This window comes from Cetorhinus maximus, chromosome 9, assembly GCF_964194155.1.
Source record: "Cetorhinus maximus chromosome 9, sCetMax3.hap1.1, whole genome shotgun sequence".
Taxonomy (NCBI): Eukaryota; Metazoa; Chordata; class Chondrichthyes; order Lamniformes; family Cetorhinidae; genus Cetorhinus; species Cetorhinus maximus.
Genome location: NC_135887.1, coordinates 109,331,248 through 109,346,481, shown reverse-complemented (window position 1 = coordinate 109,346,481; position 15,234 = coordinate 109,331,248). Strand labels below are relative to the sequence as shown.

Below are 15,234 nucleotides of genomic sequence, written 5' to 3'. Positions count from 1 at the left end.
GCCCCTCAGTCTATAGAACTCATTGCTGCACCATAATGCTATTTTAGTTATACAAACAGTTCCTATTCTCTAAAATACCTTGGAAGAAATCCACTGATTGAGCAGAGCCTAGCCCTTTTCTGGTGTCATTCCCGGAACGCAGAGTCCAGTTTTCCTGACCAATCCACATTTCAACTACCCTTTGTGTGAAAAAGTGCTTCCCAGTTTCAATCCGAAATAGCCTTGCTCTAATTTTAAGATTGCGCTCCCTTATCCTTGATTCCCCTACCATAGAAAAAAAGACTTTAAATACAAGTACAGCAAATTCTGAATGGTGAGAAATAAATTGACCCATTAATGAGTGAACCTGCAAAAAGTGGCAGGCATTTAAGGAACATTTGGGCCAATTCAAAACCAGTACATGCTTCTCAAGGCAGAAGCTTAACTCATGTAGTTAGGCAACCGTGGTCAACAAACAGGGAAAGAGACAGTATTAAGCATAAAGAGGCATACACAAGTGGAAATGCGATGGACCGAGAGCACTACAAAAGACAATGGAAGGATACAAAGAAAATAATGAGGGCAAAGACAAGCTTGCAAGTGATATTAAGGTTAACAGTAAAAGATTTTATAATATTAGGATCTTATATTTATATAGCACCTTTACCATTAGTAAAACATTCCAAGTTACTTCACAGGAGCACTATCAAACAAAACTTGACATCGAACCAAATAACCAAAAGGTTGGTCAAAGAGGCAGACTTTAATGAGTATTTTGAAGGAGAGAGAGATATAGGGAGGGAATTCCAGGGATTAGGGCCTAGAAAGCAGAAGGCATGACCTCCAATGTGGAACAATTAAAACCTGGAGCGCTGGAAGAAATTAGAGATGAAAGTGCATAGAATTGGAGGTACTTATGACATGGATTGGTAATTGGTTCGCAAAATGAGTGGGGATAATTGGCTAAACTTGACAAGTGGTTTCTCCCAGAGATCTATACTGAAGCCTCAGCTTTTCATTATATTTGTCAATAGCTTGGATGAAGGGTGAGTTATTTATCCAAGTTTACAGATGATACTAAGTCAGGATGCACATTAAGTTGTGCAGATACAAGAAGGAAGTTACAATTGGACATAAGATAAAATTAATTAAGTGGGAAAAATTGTGGCAGATTGTGGGAAAGAGTGAGGCCTTCCACTTTGGATCCGAGAAAGACATTGGAATATTTTCCTAATGGCAACAGACTAGGAGCTGTGGAACAGCAAATTGATTTGAATGTCCAGGCATACAAATCACTAAAAATGAGTGCACTGGTACAAAAAGTAATCAAAAAGTCTGATGGAATGTTGGCCTTTATTTCAAAGAAGTTGGAATACAAAATGGCAGAAGTGCTGCTTCAGTAGATCTCATCTTGAGTACTGGATGCAGTTTGAGAACCACACCTCAGGAAAGATATAAAAACAGAAAATACGGGGAACACAGGTCAGGTAACACCAAATCGTCTGCTGATTATTTCCAGCATTTTCTGATTTTATTCCAATATTTGCAGTAGATTGCTTTTGAACAGGAATACATAGATGAAATCTGTCCCTATAGAGGGATACTTGATCCCCCCTCCCTCTCCACTCTCTTGCACCTGTTCAAAATGGGGTTGTGTCAAACAGTCACAGTCGCTAAAATGGGTGGAGCTGAGCTGTAAGACAACCAAAGTGGTTCAAGCAGATTGCATATTCAGGTGGAATGGAACAGTTGTTCGTCCAGCCAGTCTTTCTGGGTGTTTGTAGTCAGGCTGAAGTTGCTACTTCATGACTAACAGAAGAATGTTGGAGACAAAGTGATCTACAATGAACAAGTGATTGATCAGTGAAGGGGTTTGTTTTATCTGAGCTGGACAGGGCAGAATAACACAGTCGTTGGGTCAATTTTTCCTCAGCTTTTTCATCTTTGCAAGAAGCAATTGAGGGAGATTACTGGTGGTGCTCACTAAAAGGAGTTAGAGACAGGTTACACGTTAACATGCGAGTATAGCTGCTTGACCTGTCCAAAATAGTCAATGAATTTAATCGTGTCAACTGTGGCTCAGAAGGTTGCGCTCTCATCTATAATTCAGAAGATCACGGGTCAAATCCCACTTCAGGCACAGTACTGAGGGAGAGCAGCACAAAGGGGAAGCACTGAGGGAGCACCGCACAGTCAGTGGGGCAGCGGGATGCTGTCAGAGGGGTCATATTGAGGGAGTGCTGCACTCTGAGGTGCTGCTTTTCAAATGATACAATAAATGGAGGCATTATTATTTACCCCTTTCGGGTGATGTAGAAGATCCAATTACATTATTTCAATGAAGAGCAGGAGAGTTCGCCCTAGTGTCCCAACCAACATTTATCACTCAATCAACATCACTCAAACAGAGCATCATATATATCATTATCACATTGCTGCTTGTAGAATCTTGCTGTGCATAAACTTCCTGCTGCAGTTCCTACATTACAATAGTAACTAACTTCTAAAGTACTTAACTGGCTGCAAAGCACTTTGGGACATCCTGGGGTCATGAAAGGCATACAAATGCAAGTTCTTCCACAATCTATCAAATCCTTTTACAAGTTCCACCATTCACACTGCCCTCCCTATATCCTGTATCAGGCAAATGGCAGTAAATAGTTCCCATTATCAGAAGCAGTGCCTAAACTGCATTTCTATAGCACAGGGCTATCCAGCAGGGGGCCCTGAGGAGCAGGGACAGTGAGGGCCAAGGGAGTGGGAGTAGAGAAGTGGGGAGGGCCGCCAAGGGCCGCAGGGTGGGCTGGGCCAGCGATGGCCGCTAGGCAGGGCAGGCTGGTGAGGCCAGGCCCGTGGAGCCCAGAAGCAGGGAGCCAAGGACCTGGACCCAGGGAGTGAGGCCTGCAGGGCGGAGGTGCTCAGGAGCTTGAGGCAGCAAGAGCAGGGCCTAATGGTGTCTTGACTGGATGAGTAACTGGAGGCTGTGGGGGAGAGAGAGAAGGGTAGAGAGGGGGCGCTGGACGCGAGGGGTTGGGGGGAGACAGGGAATGTGCATGGGGGCAGAGTGTGAACATAAGTCTGGCTCACTCCCAGTATCATGGTTCTCTTTCACCCTCACCCACACACACGCCAACATGCATTCTTATTCACTCTCTCAGTGAGTGAGGGTGAGCGAGTGGGCACCCGAGACTGGGAGTGAGCCGGACACACACACACCCTCTTACACTCTAATACTCATCGTTATTTATTATGTTTTCTTTGCTTAACAGGTTGTTTCTTTTCATACCTCAGCATTTTTTTGAAATTAAGTTTATCTTTCTGAAATTTTCTCATCGGCTCCTTGAATGAGAAAAATGTTGAAATGTGGCCCCCACGTGAACAGGTTGGACAAGCCTGCTAGAGCATCTTTCACGATCTCATGACATCCCAAAGCTCTTCACAGGAAATGAAATATGTTTTCAAGTGCAGTCACTGATGTAAAATAGGAAACAGGACAGCCAATCTGTGTGCAGCAAGCTCCCACAAATGTGTATAAATGGCCAGATAATGTTTTTAGTGGCATTATTTAAGGTATAAATATTGGGCAGAACTCCGGGGTGAACTCTACCACTTTTCTTTGAAATAGTGTAATGGGATCTTTTACATCCAGGGTGAGTGCAGTGTGGAAGCTGAGATAATGACCTTATTTACTAATTTACTGACTGTGTCATTGTACCCTGGGTTGGACGTTTACAGCTGTTGGAGACAGGCAGGCAGGCATGAATAGGGGTGATAAAAGCAAAATACTGCGGATGCTGGAAATCTGAAACAAAACAAAAATTGCTGAAAAAACTCAGCAGGTCTGACAGCATCTGTGGAGAGAAAGACAGAGTTAACGTTTCGACTCCATATGTCTCTTCTTCAGAAAAGGGATGAAGCTGGTGCCCTCTGTGGGAGAACCTCGGTATTGCTCTGGTTAATGACTCCAAGTTATCAGAGAAACCCCAACAATCAAGAGCAACAGGCTCAAGAGGCAGAGTAGCCAACCCCTATTCTAATTTATCATGCTCTCATTCCTCTCTGAAATGGTTTTCTGCTGTCTGTGGTGTCTCTCTCCGTCCCAATGTGCACAATTTTTTCCTCCGGTCATCCTCTGTTCTTAGTCTTTCTGTGCTGGCTTTTCCTGCACTAGTTCATCCTGAATAACCCACTCACCCCTGCTCTCACTCAGTCTTCCTGTTCTTTCTAAATAGGCACAAGCGGCAATTTCATGGTTTTTGTTTGCCTCCCTGGCCTGGACTTTGACAAGAGAGAAGCAGCCATCGTGCTGCTAGTTCAGTCTGTTAGCCAGCGTCCTGGGAAATGAGGAAATATCAGTTGCAAAACTGGCAGCCCGAGCGTTCACAATGTCACAAGCTGCCTTGTGGGAATGGAATAGAGCCATGGAGAGTCCCGCTGTCTGGCACACACAATACTGTGCATCAGGGAAAGAGAAGAGAGACTAATAATCAAAAGTAATCTTCCATTAGATCACAACTAAATCAGACACCGTCAATGCTCTTGGGCATCATCTGCAGTGCTCCATCATTCATACCAGGATACCGAGTTTAATTATCACTGTCTCCTCACTAAATTATGCAAGCAGGGGAATGGACAAAATTACCTTGTGTGCAATTACATTTGCTCCATGGTCACTGAGCAACAGAAAATGCACTCTCTGTGCAATAATTGTGGGCGTTCCTACCTGATCTGTGAAGACTACACAATGGTCTCTGAAGCAGAGACTATAATTCCACTACAAGTACATTAACAGAACAACTCCACCATATCTGTTACAACCCGCGTACAGATTATAACAAAAACACTATATCCCAGAAGCCCAAACATCACCTGTGTGAAACATGCCTGTGTGGATAAGTTCGGTGTATCCACAGCACAAATCAATACTAAGCTGCCAATCCTTACTGAGGCCAGGAGAACACTTGCCGCCAACAAAAGTGTTCCATTCGCCAACACCATCATCCTTTTGATTCAAAGTTATAAGGTAACTAATAACTTATTATCTCCATGGGCAGTGCACCAAGTAACCAAATTTAAGCATCAGTGGCAAGAAAAGCTTTTACTTAAATAGGGAGTCTAGTTAGGATATGGAACTTTCTGCCACAGTTTTGAATAAGAATCTATAAATTGTCAAAGGGAATTTAGATTACCACTTGGAGAGGGAACCATGAATGTGTGTTAACTTTCATTAAACGAGGAAGACAGGCAGCAATCAGGATTTTGCAAGCCATGTCTGTCTAGCTTCTACGCATAGTTGGCAAATTATTGTTCAGATTGTTGAGTTAATTTGCACGGTTAGCTGGTAAATTTGAATGCAGATCAAAGGATTATTGCTCAAGATCTCTCTGTAAACTCTTAAATAGGATTGTTTAAAAGTTCAGTTAAGGACAATATTCTTACTCCCCTGATCTTCCCTACGGCCTAGCAAATTTTTTTCCCTTCAAGAATTTATCAAATTCCCTTTTGAAAATCATTAAATCTCCTTTTACTGCTCTTTCAGGCAGACTATTCCAGATAGTGGCAGCTTGCTGTATAAAAGAAATTTTTATTTTTTCCCTGGTTCTTCTGACTTCGCGCCTGCACTCCCTCACCATGGCCCAAATCCTGGGACCCAAATACTGAGCTGGATGCCCATGGCAGTGCCAGCGTTACTGGGGTATCCACCCATGAATATGGCAGATTCACAGACACGCCCTTTGTCTCTTTGTCAGAGTCAGCAACACAGGTTAATCTGGCCGAAGACCTCCGATTCACTTCCCTCCTGCGCCCTTCATGGGTTAGCCCCACATTCAATTGGCAATTGCTTTCTGAATATACTATGTGAAGCATATAAGTGACTCTGTGCACCAAGGATACCTGCTTCATCCTGACATGTTCACTGCTGGCTGTGGTGTCAGACAGGATATCAGAGGGAGTCCAGGAATGTCACCACATATCCCCTCTATGGTGAAATCAGGGCATGGAGGGAAAGGGGAACGAGATGGATGTGGAACTTCTGGGCTCCTTCGTGTTTTTAAAACAAAGGACCAATAAAACAGCTGGTCGCAATATTGAAGCAAGCTGGCCAATCCATTCCATATATTATAAACACAATGCTACTTTCAAAACAATGGCCACTCTGCCTTCTATCACTACTTCTGAGATCTATGGTCAGCTGGGGCTCATTGGGCAGCACTTTCACCTTATTCAAAAGGTTGTGCATTAGAGTTCCACTCCAAACTCTTGAGCCCATAATCTAGGTTGACATTCCCAGTGCAGTCCACAATGAGTCTGCGAGTCAGTCCTGAGGGTGATGGCACTGAACATAAGAGATAGGAGCATCAGTAGACCATACAGCCCGGCAAGTCTGCTCCGCCATTCAATAGGATCATGGTTGATCTTCGGCCTCAACTCTGCTTTCCCCCCCGCTCCTCATTTCCTTAGGTTCTCTGAGATGCCAAAAATCTATCTCAGCCTTAAATTTATTCACCGATGGAGCATCCACAACCCTTTGTGTGAAGAAATTTCTCATTTCAGTTCTAAATGATTGGCCCCTTATCCCAAGATTGTGCCCACACATTCTAGATTCCCCAAGAAAGGGCAACAATCTCTTAGTGGCTACCCTGTCAAGCCTCATCGAACATCTGTAACGAGATTACATCTCATTCATCTAAACTCAGGAGACCCAATTTACTCATCCTTTCATCATAGGACAACCCTCTCATCACAGGGACCAATCTAGTCAACCTTTGCTGCACTGCCTCCAATGCAAGCATATCCTTCCTTAAATATGGAGACCAAAACTGCGCACAATATTTCAGGTGTGGCCTCACTAAAGCCCTGTAGAATTGTAGCAGGATCTTTTTATTCTTATATTCCAATCCCTTTGCAATACAGGCTAACACACCATTTGCCATTATAATTGCTCGCTGTGTCTACACACTAACTTTCTGCAAGATGAGGGGAAATATTTTCTCTCAGGAGGGCCGGGGGTCTGGGGAACTCTCTTCCTCAGAGTGACAGAGGCAGGGTCATTGAATAATTTTAAAGCAGAGGTAGATAGATTCTTGACCAACAAGTGAGTCAGGGTATCGGGGGTAGACAGGAAAGTGGTGCTGAGGCCACAATCAGATTAGTCATGATCTTATTGAATGGCAGAGCAGGTTCTAGGGTCCGAATGGCCTTCTCCTGCTCCTAATTCGTATGTATGTTCATAACTTCCTTGTATGAGTACACACAAGTCTCTCTGACTATCAACATTCACAAGTTTCACACCTTTCTAAAAAAAAGACATTCTGCTTTCCTATCCTTATGACCAAAGTGAAGAACTTCACACTACCCCACATTATACCCCATCGGCCATATTTTGCCCACTCACTTAATTCTTTGCAGCCCCTTTGTGTCCTCCTGACAGCTTGCATTCCAACCTAGCTTTGTATCGTCAGCAAACCTAGATACATTACTCTCTGTCTCTTTGTCTACGTCGTTAATTCATTCATTCATATGTGTGCTGCCTGAAGGCAGGTCCTATCTTCGCAGTCTGCTGATACTTCATCCCGAGTTGTCTTCATCGCAGTTTTTGTCAGTGGTGGTTTGCCATTGCCATCCATTCTCTGGGGCAGGGTGAGGAAGCAGGTCCCAAATCTACCTCAGCCGGAATAGGATTTAAACTCGCACAGTTAACGTTATTCGGAGACATGTGCTAGCCATCTAGCCAACTGAGCTCACTGACTCTCAAGTCAGTAATATAGACTGTAAATAGTTGAGGGCCCAGCACTGATCCTTGTGGTACTCCACTATTTATAGCCTGCCAACTTTAAAATGCCCCGCTTCTCTTGACTCTTTGCTTCCTGCCGTTAACCAATCCTCTATCCATGCTAATACATTACACCAAACTCCGTGAGCCGTTATCTTGCATATTAACCTTTTTTGTGGCACATTATCGAATGCCTTTTGGAAATCCAAGTACACTACGTTTACTGATTCCCCTTTATAGACCTATAAGTTACATCCTCAGAAAACTTTAAAAAATTTGTCAAATACAATTTCCCTTTTGTAAAACCATGTTGACTTTGTCTGATCATACTATGATTTTCTAAGCACACTGTTAAGACTTCCTTAATAATAGATTCCAGCACTTTCCTAATGACTGATGTGAGACTACCCGGCTTGTTCCCTTTTTCCCTCTCCTTACTTGAATAGCGGAGTTACGTTTGCTAACTTCCAATCTGCTGGGGCCATTCTAGAATTGAAGGAATTATGGAAAATCATAACCAGTGCATCTATTATCTCTGCAGCTTTCTCTTTAGAACTCTAGGATGTAGATCATCAGGTCCTGGGGATTTGTCAGATTTTAGTCCCTTAAGTTTCTCCAGTACTTTTTCTCTGTAAATATTAATTACCTTAGTTTCCTCACTCTTAATACCCCCTTAGGTTACCTTCTATTACTGCTTGAAAATTGTGCCTTTTACTGTGAACATAGACAAAATATTTGTTCAATACCTCTGCAATTTACTCATTACCCATGATAATTTCTCCTGTGTCTGCCTCTAAAGGACCAATGTTTATTTTAGCTACTCTCTTTTTATATATTTGTAAAAGCCCCTACAATCTGTTTTAATACTCCTGGCTAGTTTACTCTAATATTCTATTTTTCCCTTAACAACAACTTTTTGGTGACCCTTTGCTGGTTTCTAAATCACTCCCATATCCTTAGATTTACAATGATTCTTTGCAACATAAGCCTCTTCTATTAATCTGTTACTATTCTTAACCTCCTTCGGAAGCTCTTGTTGAATCTTTGTTTATCAATTAAATGTATTTTTGAACATTTTAAATGGTCTCTTTTAATATTTCCACAGTTTAATTATCACCAAAAACTTAGTGCATTTGTGCAATCAACCTGAGCCAGCTCTCCCCTCCTACCTATGTCACTGGCTTTAAGGTTCTTGTTTTGTGAATGGCGTATGTCACTTTCAAACTTACTATGGAATTCAGTTGGACAAAGATCACTATTGCACAGCTGATCTTTTACAATGAGATTACTAATTAACTCTGCCTCCTTGCACAATACCAGATGTAAAGTAGCTTTATCCCTAGTTGGTCCCACATTGTATTGCTCTAGGACACTGTGACAAAAGCATTCAACAAACTCAGCTTGCGCAATCTACATGAAGATTCAAGTCCCCCACAATAATTATGCTGCCTTCGTTACAAGCTCCAATAAATTCTCATATAATTTTGTCCTACAGCATAAATAGAGGGGGCAGTCGCGAGCGAGCGCCGACGCAGGGGGGCAGTCGCGAGCGAGCGCCGACGCAGGGGGGCAGTCGCGAGCGAGCGCCGACGCAGGGGGGCAGTCGCGAGCGAGCGCCGACGCAGGGGGGCAGTCGCGAGCGAGCGCCGACGCAGGGGGGCAGTCGCGAGCGAGCGCCGACGCAGGGGGGCAGTCGCGAGCGAGCGCCGACGCAGGGGGGCAGTCGCGAGCGAGCGCCGACGCAGGGGGGCAGTCGCGAGCGAGCGCCGACGCAGGGGGGCAGTCGCGAGCGAGCGCCGACGCAGGGGGGCAGTCGCGAGCGAGCGCCGACGCAGGGGGGCAGTCGCGAGCGAGCGCCGACGCAGGGGGGCAGTCGCGAGCGAGCGCCGACGCAGGGGGGCAGTCGCGAGCGAGCGCCGACGCAGGGGGGCAGTCGCGAGCGAGCGCCGACGCAGGGGGGCAGTCGCGAGGGAACAGTCATGCTGCCGGAGGGGGCAGTCGCGAGGGAGCAGTCACGCCGCACTCTGAGGTGCTGAGACATAATGAGACATTAATCCAAGGTTCTTTCCAATGGGTGTAAAAGATTCCAGAGCACTAGTTGAAGACGACCAACGGGAGCATTCCCGTGTCCTGGCACCAGTACGTATCCCTCAGCCAACATCACAAACAATTTAGCTGGTCACTATTACATTACTGTTGATGGGAGCTTGTCGTACGCAAATTGTCTGTCGTATTTTCTACCTTTCAAAAGTGACTGTATTTCAAAAAGTACTTTGCTTGCTCTAAAGTGCTATGTGATTTCCTGAAGTTGTGAAACATGCTATAGATAAACTTGTCTTTTTCTTTGCTGAAGCTCAGAAAGATGTTGAAGCAAACATTGTACAAACAGTAGCAGTTAGTGTCTGAAAGGGCAGGAGTCTCTCGGGCTAGGCTGCCACGTTGACACAAGCACCACAATCTAGCCATAAGGTAAACAGATTACACATTAACACCATAACTGTATGCTCTGTGTCCACAATCAACTCCTGTTAAAAGCAAGGTTATTCAGCTCAGAAAAATTGAAGTAACTAATTCAAATTAAGTAAGTTAAATAAACCAAACCGAGGTCATATTAAGTGACATATTTCAAATTCATTTGGATGCAGAGTGGATTGTAAATTATATAGCCTGCTGAGACAAGCATTACAGGGCTATTTTCTCTGTCTCTCTAAAATTACCTTTCCTGGTTCCCCAGCTTCTGTCTCTGCACTCACTCCATTTGCCACCTGCAGCTTGGCTCCATTCCCTGTAGCATCCTTCTCTATGCTAAGCTCTCACCATTCTATCCTTCTCCCTTTTCTGCCCTCACCTATTTTTTTCTCCATCTATTTTCCTTCCTGCTGCTCAAGTACATCTCTTCCCCCTTTCATGTTCCTACCTGTTTCATCCATTCTTTCTCCATCTCATTCTCTTTATACATTTTTGCTATCCCATCATATACTGCTCCTCCCCTTTGTCATTCACTGAACCCACCCTCCAGGACAAAATTAACAATCAATCATTTGACCAAATGTGCAATAATTAAGGATAATCACCACAGATTTGTTAAGAGAAAATCATGTTTAAATTTTCGATGAAATAACAGAAAGGGGGTTGATGAGGGTAATGTGGTTGATGTGGTGCATATGGACTTCCAAAAGGTATTAATAAAGTATCACGCGTTTTCCAGCAAAGTTGAAGACCCAGAAATAAACAGGACAGCATGGACACAAAGTCAATGATACATAACTTGGAAGTATTGTGAACTATGAGGACAGTGATAGACTTCAAGAAGGTGTAGGCAGGTTGGTGGAATGGACAGACATGTGGCAGATGAAATCTAATGCAGAGAAATGTGAAGTGATACATTTTTGTAGTAAGAACCAGGAAAGGCAAAATAAAGGGTACAATTCTAAGGGGGATGGCAGGTGGGGGGATACAGGAGTACAAAGACCTGGGGGCATATGTGCACAAATTATTGAAGGTGGCGGGGCAGGTTGAGAAAGGTATATAAATAGTTGTTTGGTAGCACAGAACTTGAGTATTGCTGAAAAAAAGACATTTTAGTCAAAGATTTTCATCTTGCACTCATCAGGACAATTTACAAGAAAATACCAATACCAAAATATTTATCCTGTATGAGAAGAGTGCTGATTAGTTGGCAAGTACACTCTGATTGGTAAGACATTGCCATGGAGAATGAATCAGTTGATGGTGACTAACACTTAACTGCCAAGCATTGTCTGATATTTAAACCAGGCAGCCTGATTCTGATTGGTCAAGACATTGCCCTGGGGAAATGAACCAATGAATGGCCATCAATTATTTTGTTTAGCTGAAACAGGCACATGTGTGCATGTTCTTTCTATCTGCAAAGAACAGGGCCCTGTGTATTAATACATGTAGCTTCTAGCACACACAAAAACTGCCCCGCCACACTGCGAGCCCGACTGACGATCTTAAATTGGTTGTCAGCGTAATTCTTAGCTCACTGAGGATTATTTAGCAAATGTTGTCCAATCACAAATCACATCCAATTCTGGGCACCACACTTCAGGAAGGATGTGGAAGTATTAGAGAGTGGACAAAAGATTTACGAGAATGGTACTGGGGATGAGGCTCGTCAGTTATGAGGATAGATCGACCGTTCTCTTTAGAGAAGGTTGAGCAGAGATTTGATGGTGTTCAAAATTTTGTGGAGTCTAGGCAGAATAGATGGGGAGAACCTTCCCATTGATGGAAGGGTCGAGAACAAAAGGACACTGATTTAAGATGATTGGCAAAAGAAGCAATAGCGACAAGAGAAGATACTTTTTTTTCATGCAATGAGTGGTTAGGATTGGGAATGCATTACCTGAGAGCACATTCAATGCAGATTCAATTGTGGCTTTCAAAAATGAATTTGTTCATTATCTGAAAAGATTTGCAGGGCTACGGGGGAAGGGCAGGAGAGCGGGACTAGTTAAGGAGCACTTATAGAGAGCCGGCACAGACCCAATGGGCTAAATGGCCTCCTCTGTGCTGTAACCATTTTATGATATAGTTTATGTTGATCTGTCTGTATCTGTATATATTAATACGTTATAGAATCTTACAGCACAGAAGGAAGCCATTCAAGTGCTATCCAATTAATCCCCTTCACTGCTCCTTCCCCATGGACCTGCAAATCTTTGAGCATTGATCCAACTCCCTGTTTGAAAATTAGTACTGAATCTACTTCCATCACCCTTTCAGGCAGCGCATTCCAAATTATTATACTTGCTTCATAGACAATATGTTTCCTCATCATGTTTATTTTTTGGCAGTTATCTTAAACCTACGTCCCCTGGTTACCACCCCTCCTGCCAGCGGAAACAATTTCTCCTTCTTTACCCCATCAAACTCCCTTAATTATTTTGAAACCTCTTAAATCTCCTCTTAACTTCTCTGCTCCAAGGAGAATAATCCCAGCTTCTCCAGTCTCTTCACATGACTGAAGACCCTCACACTGGTCCCAATCTAGTAAATCTCCTAATTAACACATGGCTAAAGAGCTGATGTGGGAAAAAGGGGTTCCTTTTCACAGAACAGAGTTCTGGGACAAGAAGGAACTGTACTAATGGAACAGGCACCTGAACTGGGATGGGACCAGCGTCCTAGCAGAAAGGGTAAATAGGGAGATGGCAAAGGCTAACGAAATCTACAAGAAATGTAAGCAGCCTAAATGTAAATAGAGCAGGGCAGGAGAACACAGGAAAGAATAATGTAAAGAGGATAGTGATGGCAAATGGAATAAGTAGAGTTATAGAACGGGAGTCTAAAAATATGGTTAAACAAAGTGAGAGGAAAGCATATTAAAAATAAGTTAAAATGTCTGTACAGCAAAGCACACAGTGACCGTGAGAAAACAGGGGAACTGGTGGCAATCATGCAGGAGGAACCAGTCAGTGTGGGGATTATGGAGACATAACTACAGAAAAATCAGGAGTAGGAACTAAACACTGCAGGGTATAACATATTTAGAAAAGATAGAGTGGGAAAACGGGAAATGGAGAAGCTGTGCATACTTGAATAATATAATGGTGGTAGAAGAAAAGGGACACAGCGATTAGCAAGACAAGAATAGAATCTAAATGGATAGCGATAAAATATAAAAGGATCAATCACACCAATAGCTTTAGTGTACAGACCAGCTAATAGAAGATGGGAGGTGAAAGAAGAAATTCACTATTGAATCTAGTAATGAGGGATGAACCAGAGCAGAGAGAAGTAAAAGTATGGGAACAATAGGCAATAGTGAACATAATATAACATGCTTTAAGATGATGATAGAGCAGGACAGAAGTGTGATGAAAACCAAATTAAAAGACTGGAGAAAAGCTGACTTTGAGGGGCTGAGATTGGAACTTGGAAAATAAAATGGGCAACTATATTGGCAAGCAATGTAGAACAATAGCAAACATTTAGCGTTCAACAGAGTGCAGGGAAAATCAGGAGTTTGACCAACCTTAATTAATTTTTTTGAGGAAGTAACAGAGAGCAGACAAAAGTAATGCAGTAGATCTAAATTATCTGGATTTTTATAAGACCCTCGATATGGTACCCCTTAATAGACTAATTAATAAGGTCAGAGAATGTGGAGTTAGGAACAAGTGGCAGAATTAATTGCTCACTAGCTTCAAGATAGAAAGCAGGGAGTGGGAAGTCTTGTGGTGCAGTGGGTAATGTCCCTGTCTCTAAGCCAGAGGCTCCGGGTTCAAGTCCCACTCCGAGACTTGGCAGTCAAGGAAAACACTTTGTAACGTGGCCAACGAGGTTGATCATCAACTTGTAAGTCCTTCTAATACACCTATGGCAGGCGGTAAGAGCCTGGTAAGTCTTCTGGTCACTCCGAACCTGCAGAAGGCAACAGCAAACCACTACAGTACTTTGCCAAGTATAACCATGGACCAACACATGGAAGTCCACGGTTACCAATGCCCTCTTAGGGCATGCTACCTGAAGAGCAAGAGATTGATTCAGAGTGGCAGAAGGTGGGAAGTGGTGTTCCAAAGGATTTGTCCTGGGACCACTGCTGTTCACAGTTTACATTAACCATTTGGACTTTGGGAGAAAATTGAATTGGGAAGTTACAGTATGCTAAACCTTTATCAAGCCTCAGTTAGACCACACGTAGAGAACTACATGCAGTTTTGGTTACCATATTATGAAAAGAATACTCTGTAGAGGCACTGGAGAATGTGCAGAGAAGATTTACAAGGATGATACCAGAAATGCAAGGGTATTACGAAGAAATAATTGAAATGCTGGGTCTCTTTGCTCTTGAAAAAAAGCTGAGCGGTGACCTAATAGAGACTTTTAAAATTAAGATAGGAGGCTCCAGTGGAGCATAAACAGAAAGACTGACAGGGCCGAATATGCGCCGTATATCCTGTGTAATCATTTTTCCAGCTGAGGCCTTACCAGTGATTCATAAAGGAATAAATAGTTTTATACTCGGTGTCTGTATTTATAAAATCGAGGATGATGTAAGGACTTTCTCATCCTATCCTGCTGGTTACTCAGTATCCAGAACTGATTCCCTCCCTTCCTCTACACCGAGCCCAGCGCCTGGACAATAAATACAAACCACCTTCACCCTGTTAACCAAACCCAATTTCCATCAGCCTCCCCTCACTGGATTAACCCCCCAACTCTCTCTTACCTCGGTTTCTCTCCGCCATGTCTGCGCCCGCTGGATCCTGGGAAAACCTGGAGCTTCCTGTCAATCAAACTGTGGAGGTGGGACTTCCTGCCAATCAAACATTGGAGGTGGGACTTCCTGCCAATCAAACAGTGGAGGCGGGACTTCCTGTCAGTCAAACAGTGCAGGTGGGGCTTTCTGTCAAACTGAGGAGGAGGGGCTTCCTGTCAATCAAGCTGTGGAGGAGGGTCTTCCTGTCAATCAAACTGTGCAGGCGGGACTTCCTGTCAGTCAAACTGTG

At 43.5% G+C, this 15,234-nt stretch overlaps 1 protein-coding gene across 1 annotated transcript in view; it reads right to left on the bottom strand.

The window, feature by feature from the left end:
• bet1l (Bet1 golgi vesicular membrane trafficking protein-like) overlaps positions 1-15,018 on the bottom strand; it is a 33,618-nt gene extending 18,600 nt beyond the window's left edge. Inside the window, exon 1 of the mRNA XM_078549316.1 lies at positions 14,955-15,018. Within this exon, the coding sequence (XP_078405442.1) occupies positions 14,955-14,973 (19 nt within the window). The 5' untranslated portion in view covers positions 14,974-15,018. The remainder of the gene's footprint in view (positions 1-14,954) is intronic.
• Positions 15,019-15,234: the final 216 nt, after the last annotated feature.